Here is a 17,110-nt window from a genome sequence, read left to right on the forward strand (position 1 = left end):
CGATTTAATATGTAAAACATCATCCAAAGCGAACTAGCTATTGCAAAATATTGCTAAAATATTGTTTCAAAACAATTACTTGAAAATCGAATTGAAAATTAAAAAAACCTGTATCAATGAAATAACAGCCAATCCATTTTTAATAAAGTGTAAGATGAAAGTCATTGTGAAGAAGAATTCGCAAAGTGCAAATATACAAAGCAATTTTGTTGAGAAAACGTTGATTTTTTTCATTGCAGAAATGAAAACAATAACTACAGATCCAGAGCATATCATAGATAAAATAGAGATTGCGAGAGATAATATTTCTGAAGGAAGCATCCCTCCAGAAATTGAGAATTATCGAATTATAATTATTAAACCCTTTATCAAAATGAATTTCTTATCAATCTTAAAAACAAGTTTGAAAAATAAATACTTTCAGCGAACTGGATTCAAAAAGAAAAAAATAATAAATAAAACATCATTACATATGATGACAAGAGCAAAACTTTAAATCTGGAATAGAATTTCAGAAAAGATTCCGAACACATCTTATCGAGAGGTGTCAACAGAATGAGCAGGAGAAGCATTCCTTGAGTTTATAAAGCGATTGTTAGAGAGCGACAGCTGGGAGACAGTCGACTGCGACTGGTGCGACGAGGAGGAGACAGAGCGAGCAGTGGATGAAGTAACCGAGGATGACCTTCGGATTGGGGATTTGCTCTGTACAGGGGAGCATTTCTGGGAGAAGAGCTGGACGAGCTGGGGGACAAGAGAAGGAGCAGTCGACGAGCGGGCAGGAGACGACAGCGACGGGGCATCGGGCGATGAAGAGGCGTCGGCTGTGCTGGGAGTGTTGGCAGTGTTGGTGGTGGTGAGAGTGTTGAGTGTGTTGGGGGTGCAGTGAGTGGCTGAGGATGAGGGAGATGTGGATGATGAAGAAGAAGGAGTTGGCAAAGAAGATGAAGATGACGATGAAATAGAACGAGTGTCTGAGTTGTTCAGAAAGAGCTGCTTCTTCTTCTGCACAATGCCCTCAGGGATGACGTGTGTATCCTTGTGGCTGAGGAGACGGGTGAGGTCTGAGATGCGCGAGGAGTCGATGCAGTAGTCGTTGAGCATCACACTCGTCGACACAAAATACGACTGCGGCATCTGATTCAGATGGGCCAGCAGCTCTGCCACAAACCCCGCAGACACAGGCGGATGGGGTGCACATCCAAACAGAAGCTCCTCAAACCCTTCGCGATAGAAGGCAGTGGTCGACATGGGGGGAAAGATGTCGCTGAGAGAGAAGGCAGAGTCTGAATCACGAACAACACGGACTGATGGAGAGGGGGAAGAGGAAGAAGAAGAAGAAGAGGAGGAGGAGGAGGATGGTGGAGAAGGAGAGGGGAATGGAAGAAATTGTTCCTCGGTGGAAGAGAAGAAAGGAAGGTAAGGCTCATTCCAGGGGGATGTGGGGGTGGGAGAGCAAGTGGAGAGGATGGGATGGACAGGAAGTGGATTGAATGGCTTTATTTGCGGAATCTGGCTGTTGGAGAAGGGAGAATAGCGAAGTGGAGAAAGCGGAGGAGAGCTGCAGAATTGGTCAGCATATGTCGAGGCCTGGTTGAGAGCGAACAAAGAAGAAGATGATGATGATGAGGATGAGGAAGAGGAGGAAGAGGAAGAAGAAGAAGAAGAAGAAGAAGAAGAAGTGCGATGGAAAGGCGGGCGATGGGGAGAAGGGCGAGCAGGCACAACAGCAGGCGAGGAACACAAGACAGACGGGCGATAGACAGTCCGCAGAGCAGCCGGGGGATAAGCGAGGGAAGAGTCCGGAAGCATCGGCGAAGAGACAGCCTGCTGCGGGGACTCCACAAAACGAGGAGTGTTTTGAGGGGAAGGGAGGGACTTGGGTGTCTGTTGAATGAAGGCAGAGGAAGGAGAGAGCTGAAGGAGATTGGCAGACGAGGTGTCTGCAGACGAGGTGTGGGAGAGCGTGTCACAGTGAGAAGAGACAGAAGGGGAGACAACAGAAAATGATGAAGAGGATAAAGAGGAAGAAGAGGATGAAGGAGACTGAAGAGGGATCTGGTCTTTCCTTGACGGAGGAGGGACAGGCTGAGACTTGTGCATCTGCTGCTTCGGGGGTGATATCATCAGAGGAGGCGAATGCGTCTCTGAAATCTGCTGCTCATCGAAGATCAGCTCAGAAGAATCAGCCGAGTCAGACGAAAGATGAGAGGCAGAAATGGCAGGCGGTGGAAAGAACGAGGAAGAAGACAAGGCAGAAGAAGAGCAAGAGCAAGAAGAGGAAGAGGAAGACGAAGAGAATTCTCTTTGGATGAGGCGAGGAACAAGAAGAGAGTCAGAAGTGTCTGAGTGAGAGACACAGCTGGCAGAGTCGATGGCAGCCTCAGCTGATGCGAATGCAGATGACTCAGCCATTGAGAGAGAGGAAGAGGAGGAAGGGTAAGAAGAAGATGCTGTTATAGTGGTGGTGGTGGTAGAAGAAGAGGAGGAAGAGGAAGAAGAGGAAGAAGAGGAAGAAGAAGAGGAAGAAGAGGAAGAGGATGATGTAGAAGAAGAGCGGGGGTGTACTTTCAACACCATTGGCAGCAGCATCGAAATCTTTGCAGTGCGTGTGGTGGAGACAGAGTCAGAAGAAGAGCGCATGAGATGGCTGGGAATGGCAGATGAATAAGGAGAAGAGGAAGAAGTGGACTTTGCTCTGTTGAACGAGGCATCTGGTGCAGCTGAGGCAGAAGAGGAGGAAGAGGAAGAAGAAGAAGAAGAAGAAGAAGAAGAAGAAGAGGTGGAGGAGGATGAGGAGGATGAAGATGGAGGAGGAGAAGAGGAAGAGAAGGAGATAGAAGCCATTGGTGTCAAAGGATGAACAGAAGAAGCAGAGAAAGGGGAATTGCCATAGACAGCGCTGTCAGCCGAAGAGAATGTTTGTGAATGGAATGAGTGATGAGAGGCAGAGTGGTCAGAAGAAGAAGAAGAAGGCGAAAGAGGGCTGCTCAGATTGAATGAAGGAGAATATGCTGAGCTGAGCTGGGGGGTGTGCGCAGAGGGAAGTTTTGGGCTGAGGGAAGGAGAGGCAGGAGAAAGAGAAGAGTTTTGCTGGATGGGCGAGGAAGGGAGGAGGGAATGGTCAGCCAAGCACACATTGACTGGAGAGCCAAAGGAGTGTGTGTGGTTGTTGTCGCTTGTCAGATAAGACGGAGACAGAAGTGTTGGCGAATTGAGCGATGAAGAGAAAGGAGAAGACATTGAGAGCTTCAGAATCTCCCCTTCGACTTCTTCTTCTTCGATGATTGGCCGTTGCACACCGTCGAAGAAGGAAGGCGCCTGAAGAAGAGAAAACTGCTGCTCAATCTCATTGTCTTCGATATTACTGTTATTATTGAAATTATTAGAAGAGTTCATATTGTTGATGTTCTTATTGCCATGCGAACATCCATCTGAAGATGGCATGAACGACAGTGAGGCAGAAGAAGAGGCAGAAGTCGAGGCAGATGCCACAGCCATTGAGAAGGAATATGACTCAGAAAGAGAAGAAGACGATATTTTTGTTGAGGTTGGGCCAGAGGAAGAGGAGAAGTGGCGCGGAAAGAGCTGTTTTTTGTTGGTTTGTGGGGCAGCTTCAGTGTGTGCTCTTTTGAGTGTGGTGTGCTGCTGGTCATATGCCGCTCCTCCTGAATGAATATTCTGCTCTCTTTCTCTTTCTCTTTCGCCTTCTCTTTCATCATCATCATCATCATCTATTTCAATCACTCCATCTTCGATATCTCCTTCTTCTCTTTCTCTTTCTCTCTCTCTCTTTCTTTCTCTTTCCTCTCTCTCCTTCTCAAAAGATCCTTCATTCTCTAACACATTCAATGATATCCACTGCCTGTCCAGCGAGTCGCTCATCTGAACTGAGTCATTTCTGCTGGGCGAATGAAGAGAATGAAGAGAATGAGAGGAAGGAGAGGAAGGAGAATGAAATGAACGAGCAGAATGAGAAGAGCGTGTTGAGTTGGCTGTGTTGACAGTGTTGATGGAGGCAGAAGAAGGTGTCTGTGTCCAGCTGCTCAGCTGAGGAGACGAAAAGGCTGTTTGCTGAGAGAAAGAGCTGGCTGGTTGGAGATCAGCCAGCTGAAGCAGCGCCCAATCAGCAGTGTCTGGCAGGAGGGCAGAGTCAGATAAGAGAGAGGAAGAAGAGGAGGAAGAGGAAGAGGAAGAGGAAGAAGAAGATGATGGTGATGGCGATGATGCATTGGGAATGAATAAAGAGGGAGAAAGAGAAGGAGAAGAAGCAGAGAGGAGGGAGACAGACGAGAGTGATTTTTGAATGTCGCTGGCAGAAGGGGCAGGGGAAGGGCTGTCTGAAGGAGGAGAAGAGAAAGGAAGAGGGCTGGCAAAGGATGTGGTTGGATATGTGACTGGAGAGTTTGAACAGGAAGAGGAGGAAGAGAAAGAAGAAGAGAAAGAGGATGACGAGCGAGGGATGCTTTCTTGAGAAGAGCTGGCGAAGGAAGAGGAGCGTCGCAGATGACTTGTGCTATTGCTGTTACTGTTAATATTATTGTTATTATTATTATTATTAATGTTATGAGTGGTATGAATGTTATTGTTGTGAGGTGTGTTTTCAGAGGAAGACGAAGAGAGAGAGCGTTGGATGGGCAGGTTGACAGAAGAAAGAAGAGGAGGTGGAGTGGCAGCAGAATGAAGAGGACGGGAAAGAGGAGGACGGGAAAGGAGAGGGGCTGAGGAGGGGCTGGTGGAATATGCAGAGGCCAGGGCAAAGACAGAGGCTGAGGTTGAAGAAGAAGATGATGATGAGGATGATGATAAAGAAGGAGGAATAGATTGAGATGTGATGGAAGAAGAAGAAGAAGATGATGATGATGATGATGATGATGATGTGGTGGGGGTTGTGGGGGTGGAAGAAGAAGAAGAAGAAGAAGCAGTCAGATGATGTTGAGAGGATGAGAACTGTTCAGAAATTGAATGCCGCTTCAATTTTGATCTTTCGCCTTCAGTTGGACTGTTTTGTGGGAAAGAAGCAGAAGGAGAAGAAGGAGAAGAGGATGAAGAAGGAGAGGAAGAAGACGATGATGAAGACGATGAGGAGAGAGGAAGAGGAAGAGGAACAGTTTTTGGAGGAGGTTGGATGACTCGCTGGGGAGGAATCGAATTCAATAAAGGAGGTTGACTCGACGATGAAGAAGGAGGAGAAGGAAGAGAAGAAGAAGGAAGAGGAGGAGATGGCTCGTCAGCATCAGCCAAATAGAATCCTTCGCCTTTCAAAGAGAGCTCGTCTTCTTTGTGTGGAATGGAAGTCTTTTGAGGAGAGAGAGAGAGAGGAGAGTCAGACAAGGCAGTCTGCATTGGAGGGAGAGGAGGGGTGTGCTGAGAGAAAGAGGAGAAGGACGAATGAGAAGAATGAGAAGAATAAGAAGAATGGGAAGAGAAAGAGGAATAAGAGGAGCGGGAAGAGTGAGGAGGGTAAGAGGAAGGCGGGGCAGACGGGAGAGGAGAAGGGAGGGGAGAGGCGCGGTTGGCAGAGGAAGAGCTGAGAGACGGATGGCGCGGGAGATGAGGCGCCGGCTGGGAGGAAGAGGCAGTGATGGAGGCAGAGGAAGGGGAGGAAGGAAACGGGGGGTGGTGGAAGTTGAATGGGGAGATGGAAGTGAGGTGAAGGGTGGGGGCAGGCAAGGGCTTGGTGAATCTGTTGATGAGGTTGTTGACTGTGCCTTCTTTGACGGTGTATCTGGTGGGCTTGTCTGTCGCATACGACGAGTGGGTGGTGCTTTCATGTTCAGCTGCTTTCTCTTTGTCTGATTCCTGTTTGGTTGGATGGTCATTGAAAGAGGGGGAAGAAGAGGAAGAGGAAGAAGAAGAAGAGTAGAATGTGGTGGAATGCTGACCAGTTGTATTTGCATATGGAGTCTTGGAGGGAGTGTATGTGAATGCAGAGGAAGAAGAAAGGGAAGAGAAGGAAGATGACGATGGAGAAGAAGATGAAGAAGAAGAAGATGATGATGATGATGATGATGATGATGATGATGATGACTGTAATGATGATTGAGTCTGGTTTGAGTGTTTGAGCAGAGCAGGGGCAGTTGCAATAGTCAGCGTTGATGTCTGCGAAGGAGACTGAAGGCGTCTGGGTGGCATTTCAGCGAATGTGACAGTCGAAGTGGGAGATGCTCTTGTGACTGACTGTTGCGACTGTTGAGACTGAAGAGAGCGTTGTGACTGGAATGATTGGAGTGAGTGGAGAGAGTCTCCTGAGGCGCGTGTGGCGACAGAGAGTCTGTCAGCAGGGGCTGTGTGGAGAGAAGAGAGGGAGCTGTTGGGCGAGCGGAGGAGATGGCGAGTGGGCTGCTCAGAAACAGGAGAGGAGGGGCAGGAGCGAGAGGCAGAGGCTGAGGCAGAGGCAGAGGAGGAGGCATTGGAAAACGAAGAGGAGGAGGAAGAGGAGGAAGAAGAAGAGGAAGAGGAAGAGGATGAAGATGATGAAGAGGAGGAAGGGGAAGGAGAAGGAGAAGGAGAGTATGAAGGAGATGAGGAAGAGACAGAGCCAGCAGAAGATGAAGTGTCAGAAGAGAGGGTGGTGAGGGAGGAGTAGGAGGTGAGGGTGTCTGAGCGGATAGATGCACACGAAAGAGACGAAGACGAGCTGCTTGTGGGATGTGTGTGCATTTGATGGCTAGTTTGAATGAAGGAGCCTCTTTGTGTGCCTGGCAGAGGGAGAAGAGACTGTGACTGATTGAGGAAGGAAGGAGAAGGAGAAGAAGAGGAAGATGATGAAGAGGAAGAAGAAGAAGGGTGTTTTGAGAAGAGAGGGCCTTCATTGCGAGAAAAGAATGGCTGCAAAGAATTGTTCTGTTTGCTTTGCTGGTTGAGCTGTCTGAACTTGGCAGTTGGAAGAGGAAGAAGCGCATCAGAGTTTTGTTGATATGCAGAAGGGTGGGGAAGAAGAGAGGCAGAGGAAGAAGAAGAAGAAGAGGAAGAAAGAGGAAAGGAAACAGAAGCAGAGGCAGAGGCAGAAGGAAGCTGGTGTCTGAACACATTTGAAGATGGCTGAGGGAAGAAGTCGCTGGAGAGTGTTGGTGAAAGAGGGGCGATGTCATTGTGAATGTTGTTTGGGACAGCCAGTGGCTGAAGAGACGCTCCACGAGAAGAATAAGAAGGGTTGCTGCGACTCAGAAAAGAGGAAGAGGCAGAAGAGGAAGAGGAAGAAGAAGATGATGATGAGGAGGAGGAGGAGGAAGAGGGACGAGGTTGATGATGTGGAGGAGGAGGAGGGGGAGGAGGGGGTGGTGGTTGTGTGGCTGTGCGGGGTGATGGAGAGACATTAAGAGGAGAAGCTGAAGAAGGAAGAGGAGAGCGGGAGGGCATGGCAGATGGAGAAGGAGAAGGAGAAGAGGATGAGGAAGAGGGAGAGGAAGAGGAAGAAAGAAGAGGGGTGGCAGAATAAGAGCCTGAAGAGGCATAAGATGCAGGCGTCTGATGATACATCAAAGGATACTGCTGAGCAAATGGTGTCTCCTGCGCCTCGTTCTGATAGAAGCTGTTCTGGTTCTGTCCTCCGAAGTAGGAGTGTGTGTATGGGTGAGGAAAGGGCTGCTGTCTGCCAAAGGACGACCAGGCGGTGCGGTTGGCCGTGCTGTAGAAGGAAGCAGGCGGAGGATTCTCCATCGGCTGGGCAGCCTGCTTCAGTGTGGCCACAACAGCAACGCCGCAGAGGATGTGCTTGGTGGAGAAGTGGGAGGCAAACAGGGCAGCATTCTGTGGGGGAAAGTGGGAGGAGGGGATGGGATGAAGAGGGGAAAGGGAAGAAGATATTGAAAGATAAAGGGGGAAGAAAAGAAAGGAGAATGAGCATCAAATAAGAGATTCAAGCAATTGAAATAAAAACAGAGTACATAAGAGAAATAGACATGCCTTTTCGCCTTTTCTGTCTCTTGTGAATTCCACACGCCCTTTAAACACCTTCTCTCCGCTCATCACTGGAATCAGCAGGACCGTCGGTGCCTCGTCTGCCTCCTTCAGAATGCCAACGCGGATGAACTCAGCGATGCCGTACTCGGTGAAGGGGAGTCTTTTGACATACTCCTGCTTTTCCGGCAGAAGGTCTGAGTAATCGACTTTTGGCGCTTTGGAGGTGGGACGGCTTTCAGAGGGGAAGTCTGGCGGAAGGGCACATGGCTGCGAAGAGAGGCTGGCAGAGACGTGGACGCTGTTTGTAGGGAAGTCTCTTTCGTCCCAGTCAAGCAGCACAGTCATCGCAAGTGTGCTTGTATCTGTCATCTTCACTCGAAATAGCACTTCCTTAAAATATGATGGGAATGAGTGCTTCGTAACAGTCTGTGCTTCTTGCTGCGACGAAAATCTTAAAAATGCTCGTCGTTCTTCTGGTCTAATTTCAAGCCGTGTGACTGTAAAGCCAGCACTAAAACAATAGAATATTTGTTCATTGAGATATAAAACTTCTCAAAAGAAAAAGAAAACCCTTTCAAATATTCACGAATATGAGCTTCTGTTATATGTGAATCAAGATTGTGTATAACAGCATATTTGTTTTGAATAGGCTTGTTTATGTATATTCTGTGCCCTCGATAATCCTTTTGACAAAATAATTTAAAGATAAATGCTTTGAAAAGGAGCCATACGATAATTCTCTTTTTGCAAGCATCGATTGTATCTTCATGAGATTTTAAAGTAATAAATCCTGTTTGAAAAATGTCGGTTTTATGCTTTTTGTTAACAAGATAAATTTTATTGATTGTCCAATGCTCCTGTGAAAATGCTAAGTTTAGATCAATTTCTTCAGATGGGTTTGTTTGATATGTGAAGAAAATTTTATCTAAAAGTTTTAATATATCAATTTTAAGGTAATTTTTGATAAAAATTATATATTAACAGAACATACTGGGGTCATCAGCTACAAAAATGCGCAACGCAGAACAAAAAGGATAAATATTTTTTCAGTGATAAAAATAAATATTAAGAAGATTATCTTTGCAAACTTGCCATTCAAAAAATTGCACTCAAATTGCAAAAAAAGATAAACAAAATTTCCCGTAAGCTTTAGTTTAATATTAATGTACGTCAAAAATAGCAATTATTTAATTGAAAATTAACTTCTTCTGATATCCACAATTCAACTAGCCAAAGTTTCGATCTCGTGTGATCAGTGATTTTTCTAAAAAAATAAAGGTTGAAATTTTTTCGTTGAAAGGATTAATCCTTCATGAATAACAGAATAGATTGTTTTGTTTCGATTCTTGTTTATGAATTTCTTTATTGAACTGTGAAAAAAACATGTTAATAAGTTCTTTCACATTTATGAATCAACTACACTTTCAAAACGTTTTTCCTCCCCTTTCTTGAACATATGCCCTAAATTTTTGATCGGAAACAATGTGTTTTTATGTAATGATTAACGTGTGTGTGCAGCTCTTTGATTTTTGCACTTATCTTTTGTGCCTTTTAGAAAATTGGGAAAAAAATATTAATTTTTCGTCTTCTTTTAAATTTTAAGTGTTCATCCGCACAAAATTGAAAATGAAAAAAAAAAAATTTTTTTTTTCTATGATAAAACACTTTCAAAAGAAAAATAAAAATTGATAGAAAAAAATTTTATGTAGGGTGGTTTTTTTATCCGGACATTTTTTTTTATCCGGACAAAAATTTTAATTATGAATTATTTCTTCCCACTTTTTGGATATTTTATCATATTTTTAATATATAAGGAAAAGTCAACAGTTTGAAATTAAGATTAAATTACTATACCTAATCTCTGATGGGGGGGGGAGATGGGGGGGTTAGCTCCTCCATCTTTGATTTGTGCCTCCCCTGATGAGATTAGGTAATAGCAAGGGGTATTACTAAGTTAGAATTTAATCGAAAAAAATTTTTTGGTTTTTTTTTCATTTCAAAAAAATTTTTTTTCTAAAAATAAAAAAAGATCATAACCATTACTTTATTTGTATGAGCGCAGTGAAACAAAGAAAAGAAATTGGACTAACGAAATTAAGAGATTTGATGAAATCTTTCGAGTATCGTCAAATTGAAAATCGATTAGTACGTATTGCCACAATAATTGCTGACGGAAAATGCCGTGTTACCGACGCTGCTAATCTGAATGAATTCTCTCGTTCATCGATAAACAGAGCTGTAACTGCCGTTGAAAAGGGAAGAACCGTGGGAAAAGTTGATCGGCCAGAGCTGTTCACGAAAGAAGACAAAGAAGTGATAACCGGAGTAATCAGAATAGTAATCATCACAGGAGTGAGTTATTCTGTTACTCAAACGAATCCACTGGTTTGCAATTAATTTTTTGCAATTTGTAACTTATTTTTAAAAACTATTAAAGATGGTGTTATATCCGTCTGAAAGAAAAATTCGAAGTGGCAACGAAAAAGATCAGGAAGTCAAAATTTCAAAATCAACTCTATATTTATTTGCTAACGAAATTCATATCTTTTAACATCGATTCCTAATAACGTTGACATTGAACGAATATCTGTATAAACATACAATCTCTTCAACTTTTCTTCTCTCTTCTTCAATCAATTCATGACTTTCACAAATGCTCTCATCCACTCATCTTCAATACCTCCAAATCCTCTCTTCGACTCTCCGACTTCACAAAACAACTAGCTGTTCATCTTTCAGACGTTCCAGTTGGGTTTTCCAAAACACCAATCAACATGCCGAACTCAACTCTTGTGGTTGCAGTTGCCGCTGATGGTTATTTTTTGCCAAGCCTTTTTCTTTGTCCATCAAAAAAACTGTTACCAGAAATGAAGGTCTTGCTCAGCCTGCAGCTTCACGCCTGGGCAGACAATGATGGATGGATGACAGATGCATTGTTTGCTCGCTACGCTGAAGAGATACTACTGCCTGGAATAGTTGAAAGAAGAAAATTGTTAGACATGAATGAAGATAGATGCTTGCTTCTCTTGGATTCTCATCCTTCAAGAGCACAGCCAGATCTGTGGCAAAAATTTGCAGATGAATCAATAGACGTTGTTACATTTATTCCACACAGTGCTCATCTCACACAGCCACTTGACTGCGGAGTTTTTGCTGTGTTTAAAAGATGTTTCAATTCAAACTTTGTTGTTCCATCATCTTCTTCGATCGCACTCAGACGAAAAGCAGTTGCAAATGCCTTGCCACAGGCTTTGCAAACTGCATTGCTACCTTCAACAATTCACTCTGCATTTGAAAAGAGCGGCGTGTTGTCAGGGCAGTCCAATTCTGTATTGATGAAGTTACCTGACACTCCTTCTGTTCAGCTGAAAAAAAAATCCCATCGTTTCAATTTCCATGGAAAAAATTTATCCGACCAAGCATTTTTAGATGAATGGAAAGCATACAAAAAGATGAAAGAGGAAAAGAATATTGATGATTCTGCAGAAGAAAAAATTGAAAAAGATTTGTTTTCTGAAGAGAAGCCGAAAAAAAGAAAACTTTCGAAATCCCAAATTTTAAAAGATGATGATTTAGAAGATGATAATGAACGAAGAAATACCAGAAAAATTATTAAAAGAGAATTGATGGATTATATTTACTATTGATTGTTGCATTTTTTCGAAAATTTCAACAAGCGATTTATAAAAAAATATTTATTTTTTTATCAAAAAATAAAAATTATGTCCGGATAAAAAAATCACCCTAAACTTTTATTTTCAAAAAGAATAAATCAACACAATAAAACTTCGAGACGTCTTTAAAAAAGAAAATATTAAAAAAGTTTCATTCTTTGTATGTTTTAGAGATTTTGTTTTTTGTTGTTAAACAAATGCTTCAAAATGCTTTCTAAAAATTTGAAATGTTTTCTTTCCTCTTTTTTTGTGTTGTTGTTCTGTTGTTGTAATGATGTCTCATTTGCATCTGGATCTTTGCTTTTTGCTTCTTTCATCCTCATTTTTATTTCTTCTGAGGAAATATTTTTTGGATTATTCAATACACTCTCAAATGGGATGCCCAATTGAATGTCATTGAGTGTATTCTCCATGTGAAGCATTATTTCACTTGGTTTTCGATTAGGCACGCCAACATTCTTATGAGACTCGAATGGATCTTGTATGACAAATGGCACTTCATATCTCAATGGATCTTGAATGGGAGGTGTTTCAGATGAATTGTGCACATCAGAAACAAGCGATTCTGTTTCCTCGTGCAAATCACTTGGCATCTGACTCAATTTATTCCTGTCAAAAACAAATGATTGATATTCGCTGATGTGATGCACGCATCCTGCACGAGGATCAACCACATGCTTCGACGGCTGGAAAACATGCGAATAAAAAAAGAAAAACTCATAAAAAAGCTCAGAAAGAGATTCAGTGTTGATGTATGATCGATAAGATTCAATTTGCTCTGTAGTAAAAGATGGATATGATGCTTTTTCCAAGAATGAAGAACTTGTCTTTTTTGATAAAATTTTGGAAGAATGCCTCACAGATGAAGATCTTGTTGAAGCAGAAGCAGAAGAAGAAGAAGAAGAAGAAGAAGGATAAAGAGATGAGGATGTGTTTGTGTTTGAATGAACTTTGGAAGCCATGTTTGTTGATTGTGAAAGGAGCGATGGTGCATGCGGTTGCAATCTGACCGGAAGAACGAGAGGAAGAGAAGGAGAAGGTGAAATTTGAGGCAGAGAAGAAGAGAGAGGAAGTGAAGCAATTGTATTTGAATGAGAAGGCAAAAAGACAGCTTTCTTAGCATGTTGACAAATAACACTGTTCTGTTGCTCTTTCGCTTTTACATTGCCTTTCTTCTTTGTTGTTATCCGATCAGCATTGATATGTCTCTCTTTCCAATCAAATTTCTTCACTTTTCTTTTTTCCCTTTCCTTTTTTGTTTCATTTGCTTCAGTTGAAGATGTTGAAGATGCTGAAGATGGATATTCTCTTGATGAAGAGGAGGGTAACAATGATGATGAAAGTGAGGAAGAGGGTGTTGCTTCCAATAAATGTGTCGAATCAGACGAAGATGCTGTTGATGGAAAAGAAGATGTCTTTGGAAGGATTTCTGTGGATGATGAATTTGACATTGCTGGTTGCTTGTTGCGTGAAGGAATGTAAACAAATCTCGAGTCGTATGATTTATGAGCATTGGAAGCAGAGTTGACGTTTTGCTTTCTCTTTTTTTCAGAAGACGACGAAGATGGAATTGCTTTCTTTGATCGCTTTTTTGAAGTTGTCTGTGAAGATTCTGAAGAAGACAATGCAGTTGATATTTCTATTGCTGCTTTGATTGTTTTTCTTGCTTTTCCTGTTTTTGATGCTTTTGATGCTTTAACTTCTTTTTCTGTGGATGATGAATTTTCACTGTTTGATAAGAGCAGTGGCATTGGCATTGGCATTGGCATTGGCATTGGCTGGTGCGTCAATGAAAGTTCAGTTTTCGATGGCTCTTTATGATCTGTTTGAAAAGCTGGTTTTGGAGAGCTCACCTCAGCTGTCAAAGTATTCTGATGGAGAATATTCTTTGGAAAAGATGGAGGAGATGACGATGATGCTGTTGGTGTTGGTGATGCAGAAGCTGAAGCTGATGCAGAAGAGATAGAGGAAGAAGTACCAGAAGCTGAAGCTGAAGCAGAAGCAGATGTTAACCTTCCATCAACAAAATATTGAGGAAATGATTTCGATTCAGAAAAAGAAGACTTCTCTTCAGAAGAAGATGTTTGTTTTTGAAGAGCTGAAACTGAAGATAAAGATGTTGGATTGCAAATGCATTTGTTATCTTCAAGATCATTGGTGTGTTCTGTCTGTTGCATTGAACTTTTAGATGATGATGATGATGATGAGGAGGAGGAGGAGGAGGAGGAGGAGGAGGAGGAGGAGGAGGAGGATGTTGTTGTTGTTGAAGAAGAAGAAGATGATGATGATGATGATAGTGGTGGTGGTGGTGGTGGTGGTGATTTGTGTTCTGAAACTGTAGTTGTGGTTGAAAGTGGCTCTATTTGCTGAGGTGATTGTGGCTTTTGGCAAACATCTGGTTGTGGAAGTGGTTCTGAAGAAAGAGGCTGTGGCTGGACGGATTGCGAAGGGCTCACAGGAAGCAAATCTGAGCGAGAATGCCAACTGAATGGTGAAAAGAAAGACGAAGCCTGCTCCCGAAATGAATCAAGCGCTTTTCTGAAGAACGACAAATATCCATTTGAATTATCCTTATTACCCTTTTGATCTGAGGGAGTGGCAGAACAGTTGAGCGTTTTGTTCGACTGGGATTCGGATTTAGGTCCAAATTTCTTGTTTTTCTTTGTTTTCTTGCTTTTTTTGATCATTGCAAACAAACAGTTCGGCTGAGACATATTCTCTTTTGTCAAATCAAAATTTTCTTTTGATTTTCTGTTTCGCTCGCGGATGGCATCCAAAATTCTCTTTCTTCGCTCCAAATTGTGCCATGCACCAACATCGATGCTGAAGCGCATTAGTTCACCTTCAATTTCTTCGTCAACCACGCTATCGCAACATGTTCGCCTTTCTTCTCCAACACTTTCACCCTTCTCTCTTTCTTCAGAAGATTTATCATCGTCTTTTTCTGGTTCTCTCCAACCAGACTCATAAAGGTATGCTTTGTCTTGCAGTGACGCAATCACAGGCGGCTGGCGCTCCATCAGGAAAGTCAGCACAAGAAGCGTCCATCCATAGCTGGAGAGAGAACCTGCAGAGGCATCGCAGATGTTTCGAGCTTTTGCCCATTCCTTCACAAGAACAGACAATTGCTGCACACGAACATCCATCATGCAATAAAGCCGTATCATCGAAGAGTTTAGAATGCCTTTTATGTGTCCAATGCACATGTCACAATTCAATAACGGCCGACCTTCGATTGAAATTTCCAATTTATTTTTATTGTTTTGAGGCATGTGGTAACGTGTAATGAAAGATGGTAAGTCTTCGATGTGTATATTCTCAGCAGGAGTGAAATTCAATGTTGCCAGTACCCTGAGCTGATATTTTTTCAAAGGCACAATTCTTTGTGCTGCGGCGTCAAACAGAACTCCAAATTTCACAAGTGGAACTCGAGCCCTTTTAATTACATTACTAACAAAAAAATCCGTTTTTCTAATGCATTTTTCTAATGATTTAATGGAATAAACTTTTGTTGTTGAACATTGATTTGACGATTGATGAACTGAATAATTTTCAGCAATCTTATCTGAATTATCGTTCATTTTATTAAGTGGAGTAACTGCATCAAAGCGGCATGCTGTTCTACAATTTATTAACGAAATGGACTGATATGGATCAGATGAAAACAGTTTACGAGTTACTGTTGAAAGTTTTTCGTAATCATCTTTTGCGATTGCTGTCAGATCAACATCGCTATTCATGGAAGTGATAGAATTTCGCGTCGAGCCATAGAGCTGGCAAGAATGAAAATATCCACGTGAAGATTCTCTCAGAGAGCAACTTATCTTTCTTCTTATAATTTCAGCAATTTTTATTCTTTCCGGACTAAATAACTTTTGAAAATGCAACTGAATATCATTCTCAAATGTATTATTTAAAAATTCTTGTGTGTCCCTTATTGTTTTAGTTGAATTTCTTGTGCTTTGAAATTTTTCTTTTGATTGTTCTCTGCGCAACAAATTTGTTTCCTTTTCTTCATCCTTTTCCAATTCTTCGCAACTTGTTTTGATTTCCAACATAACTTTTTCATAATTTTTTTCATCATGTGCATTTGTTTCTGACAAAGTTGTTGAAGGAACAATTGAAATGGATCTTTGTTTTGTCAAAATAAATGATAATAAGCTCTTTTGTTTTTTAAATATTAATTACAAACCTTATGAAATCATGTTTTTTGAAGTTTCCCAAGTTTTCCATGGAAAATTAATTTCCAAAGGTCAGAATAATAATAATTCATATTCGAGACATTATATTTTTTAATTTGGGTCATGTGAGTTGGATGATGAATTTGAAATTGTTATGTTAATGTTAAACTTTCAAACAAAAATTCACAAAAGTGTATATTGTTCATCTGTGAAATAGAAGATCACATTCATGTTTTTCAAAATATTTTACAGATATCGCATAAAATACCGGACATCGCACAAAATACCGGACAAGGTCGATTTCACAATAACCGCGAGAGGAATAATTTTGTCAATTATCCTCAAAACACATCTCATTAATTTAAACTCATTTGATATACAAAATTTTCAAATCAGCTTCATTTGTGCTCGGAAAAAAATGATGATTGAAATCTCGGAGAAATAGGATTTTGAGTTTCCCCAAAATTTAGATATTAAATTTTTCTGAGCACAAATGAAGCTGCTTTGAAAATTATGTTCATCAAATGAGTTTGTATTTATGAGATATATAATTTGGAAAATTGACAAAATTATTCCTCAAGCAGTTATTAAGAAATTAATCTAGTCCGGTATTTTTTGTACAAACTGCACGTCGAAATGAAATGATTTAACACAAAATTCTGTTTTTTCCTGTGAAAAATAAAAATTCATGAAGAATTTTGGAAAAAAATATTCAACCAAAAATACTTTTTTTGTCAATAAAATATGTGCAAAACATTTAACTTTTTGTGTTTTGTTCCACTCAATTCTTTCAATAATTTTTTTCAAAAAATTTCCATATTTTTTTATATGAAAATGAAAGACTAATCATAAAATGATTGCAGAAAATGTTCAGGACAAAATGAAGCTATTTTCATTTATACAACAAATTTGCTCCATATTAATAATTTTATTGTTTGCATCGATAAAGAATACAGAACAAAATTTTGAACTTCTAGAATTTTCATAAAAAATAAACACAATTAAGATTTAATATTTGTGGTGAAAAAACATAATAAAAATTGGTTCATATATTGAAATACGTTTGAGGTCATAAAACATCATGCTATTTCATCAACGACACATTAGGGCAGATTTGAAAATATAATTTATTTTCCTATCTGAGAAAATTTTGTTAGATGATGAGTTCAACAGTTTTTCAGGGATTTTTGCGAAAAAAAAAAAAAAAGCTTGAAAGTCTGCATTCTCACACACATAATCACAATCGGATTCAATTACTGATTGTTTTGCAAATCTTGATGAGGGTAAGTCTGGTTTGAAGTTCATTGAACTTGAATTGTCACATAAATTTTAACAGTTTCTCATTTAAGA

The 17,110-nt window shown here is 41.0% G+C and overlaps 4 protein-coding genes across 4 annotated transcripts; 2 read left to right on the plus strand and 2 right to left on the minus strand.

Moving 5' to 3' along the window:
- Window positions 1-201: 201 nt before the first annotated feature.
- Window positions 202-9,000, minus strand: MONOS_240 (uncharacterized protein; the record flags this gene model as incomplete). Its single annotated transcript, XM_067872319.1, has 6 exons — window positions 202-7,752; window positions 7,909-8,416; window positions 8,476-8,588; window positions 8,637-8,830; window positions 8,897-8,908; window positions 8,994-9,000. 6 exons carry the CDS (start codon window positions 8,998-9,000, stop codon window positions 535-537), a joined length of 8,052 nt encoding a protein of 2,683 aa, XP_067731763.1. The 3' UTR covers window positions 202-534.
- Window positions 9,001-9,957: 957 nt separating this feature from the next.
- Window positions 9,958-10,302, plus strand: MONOS_239 (uncharacterized protein; the record flags this gene model as incomplete). The annotated part of the gene is made up of 1 exon (XM_067872307.1): window positions 9,958-10,302. One exon carries the CDS (start codon window positions 9,958-9,960, stop codon window positions 10,300-10,302), a length of 345 nt encoding a protein of 114 aa, XP_067731764.1.
- Window positions 10,303-10,679: 377 nt separating this feature from the next.
- MONOS_238 (putative DDE superfamily endonuclease) lies at window positions 10,680-11,552 on the plus strand (the record flags this gene model as incomplete). Its single annotated transcript, XM_067872297.1, has 1 exon — window positions 10,680-11,552. The coding sequence occupies one exon, from the start codon at window positions 10,680-10,682 to the stop codon at window positions 11,550-11,552; it is 873 nt and encodes a 290-aa protein (XP_067731765.1).
- A 184-nt stretch (window positions 11,553-11,736) lies between these two features.
- On the minus strand, window positions 11,737-15,319 carry MONOS_237 (uncharacterized protein; the record flags this gene model as incomplete). Its single annotated transcript, XM_067872286.1, has 1 exon — window positions 11,737-15,319. The coding sequence occupies one exon, from the start codon at window positions 15,317-15,319 to the stop codon at window positions 11,747-11,749; it is 3,573 nt and encodes a 1,190-aa protein (XP_067731766.1). The 3' UTR covers window positions 11,737-11,746.
- Window positions 15,320-17,110: the final 1,791 nt, after the last annotated feature.

The sequence above is a fragment of the Monocercomonoides exilis genome (genome assembly GCF_001643675.1).
Source record: "Monocercomonoides exilis strain PA203 chromosome Unknown scaffold11-1913109, whole genome shotgun sequence".
NCBI lineage: Eukaryota > Preaxostyla > Oxymonadida > Polymastigidae > Monocercomonoides > Monocercomonoides exilis.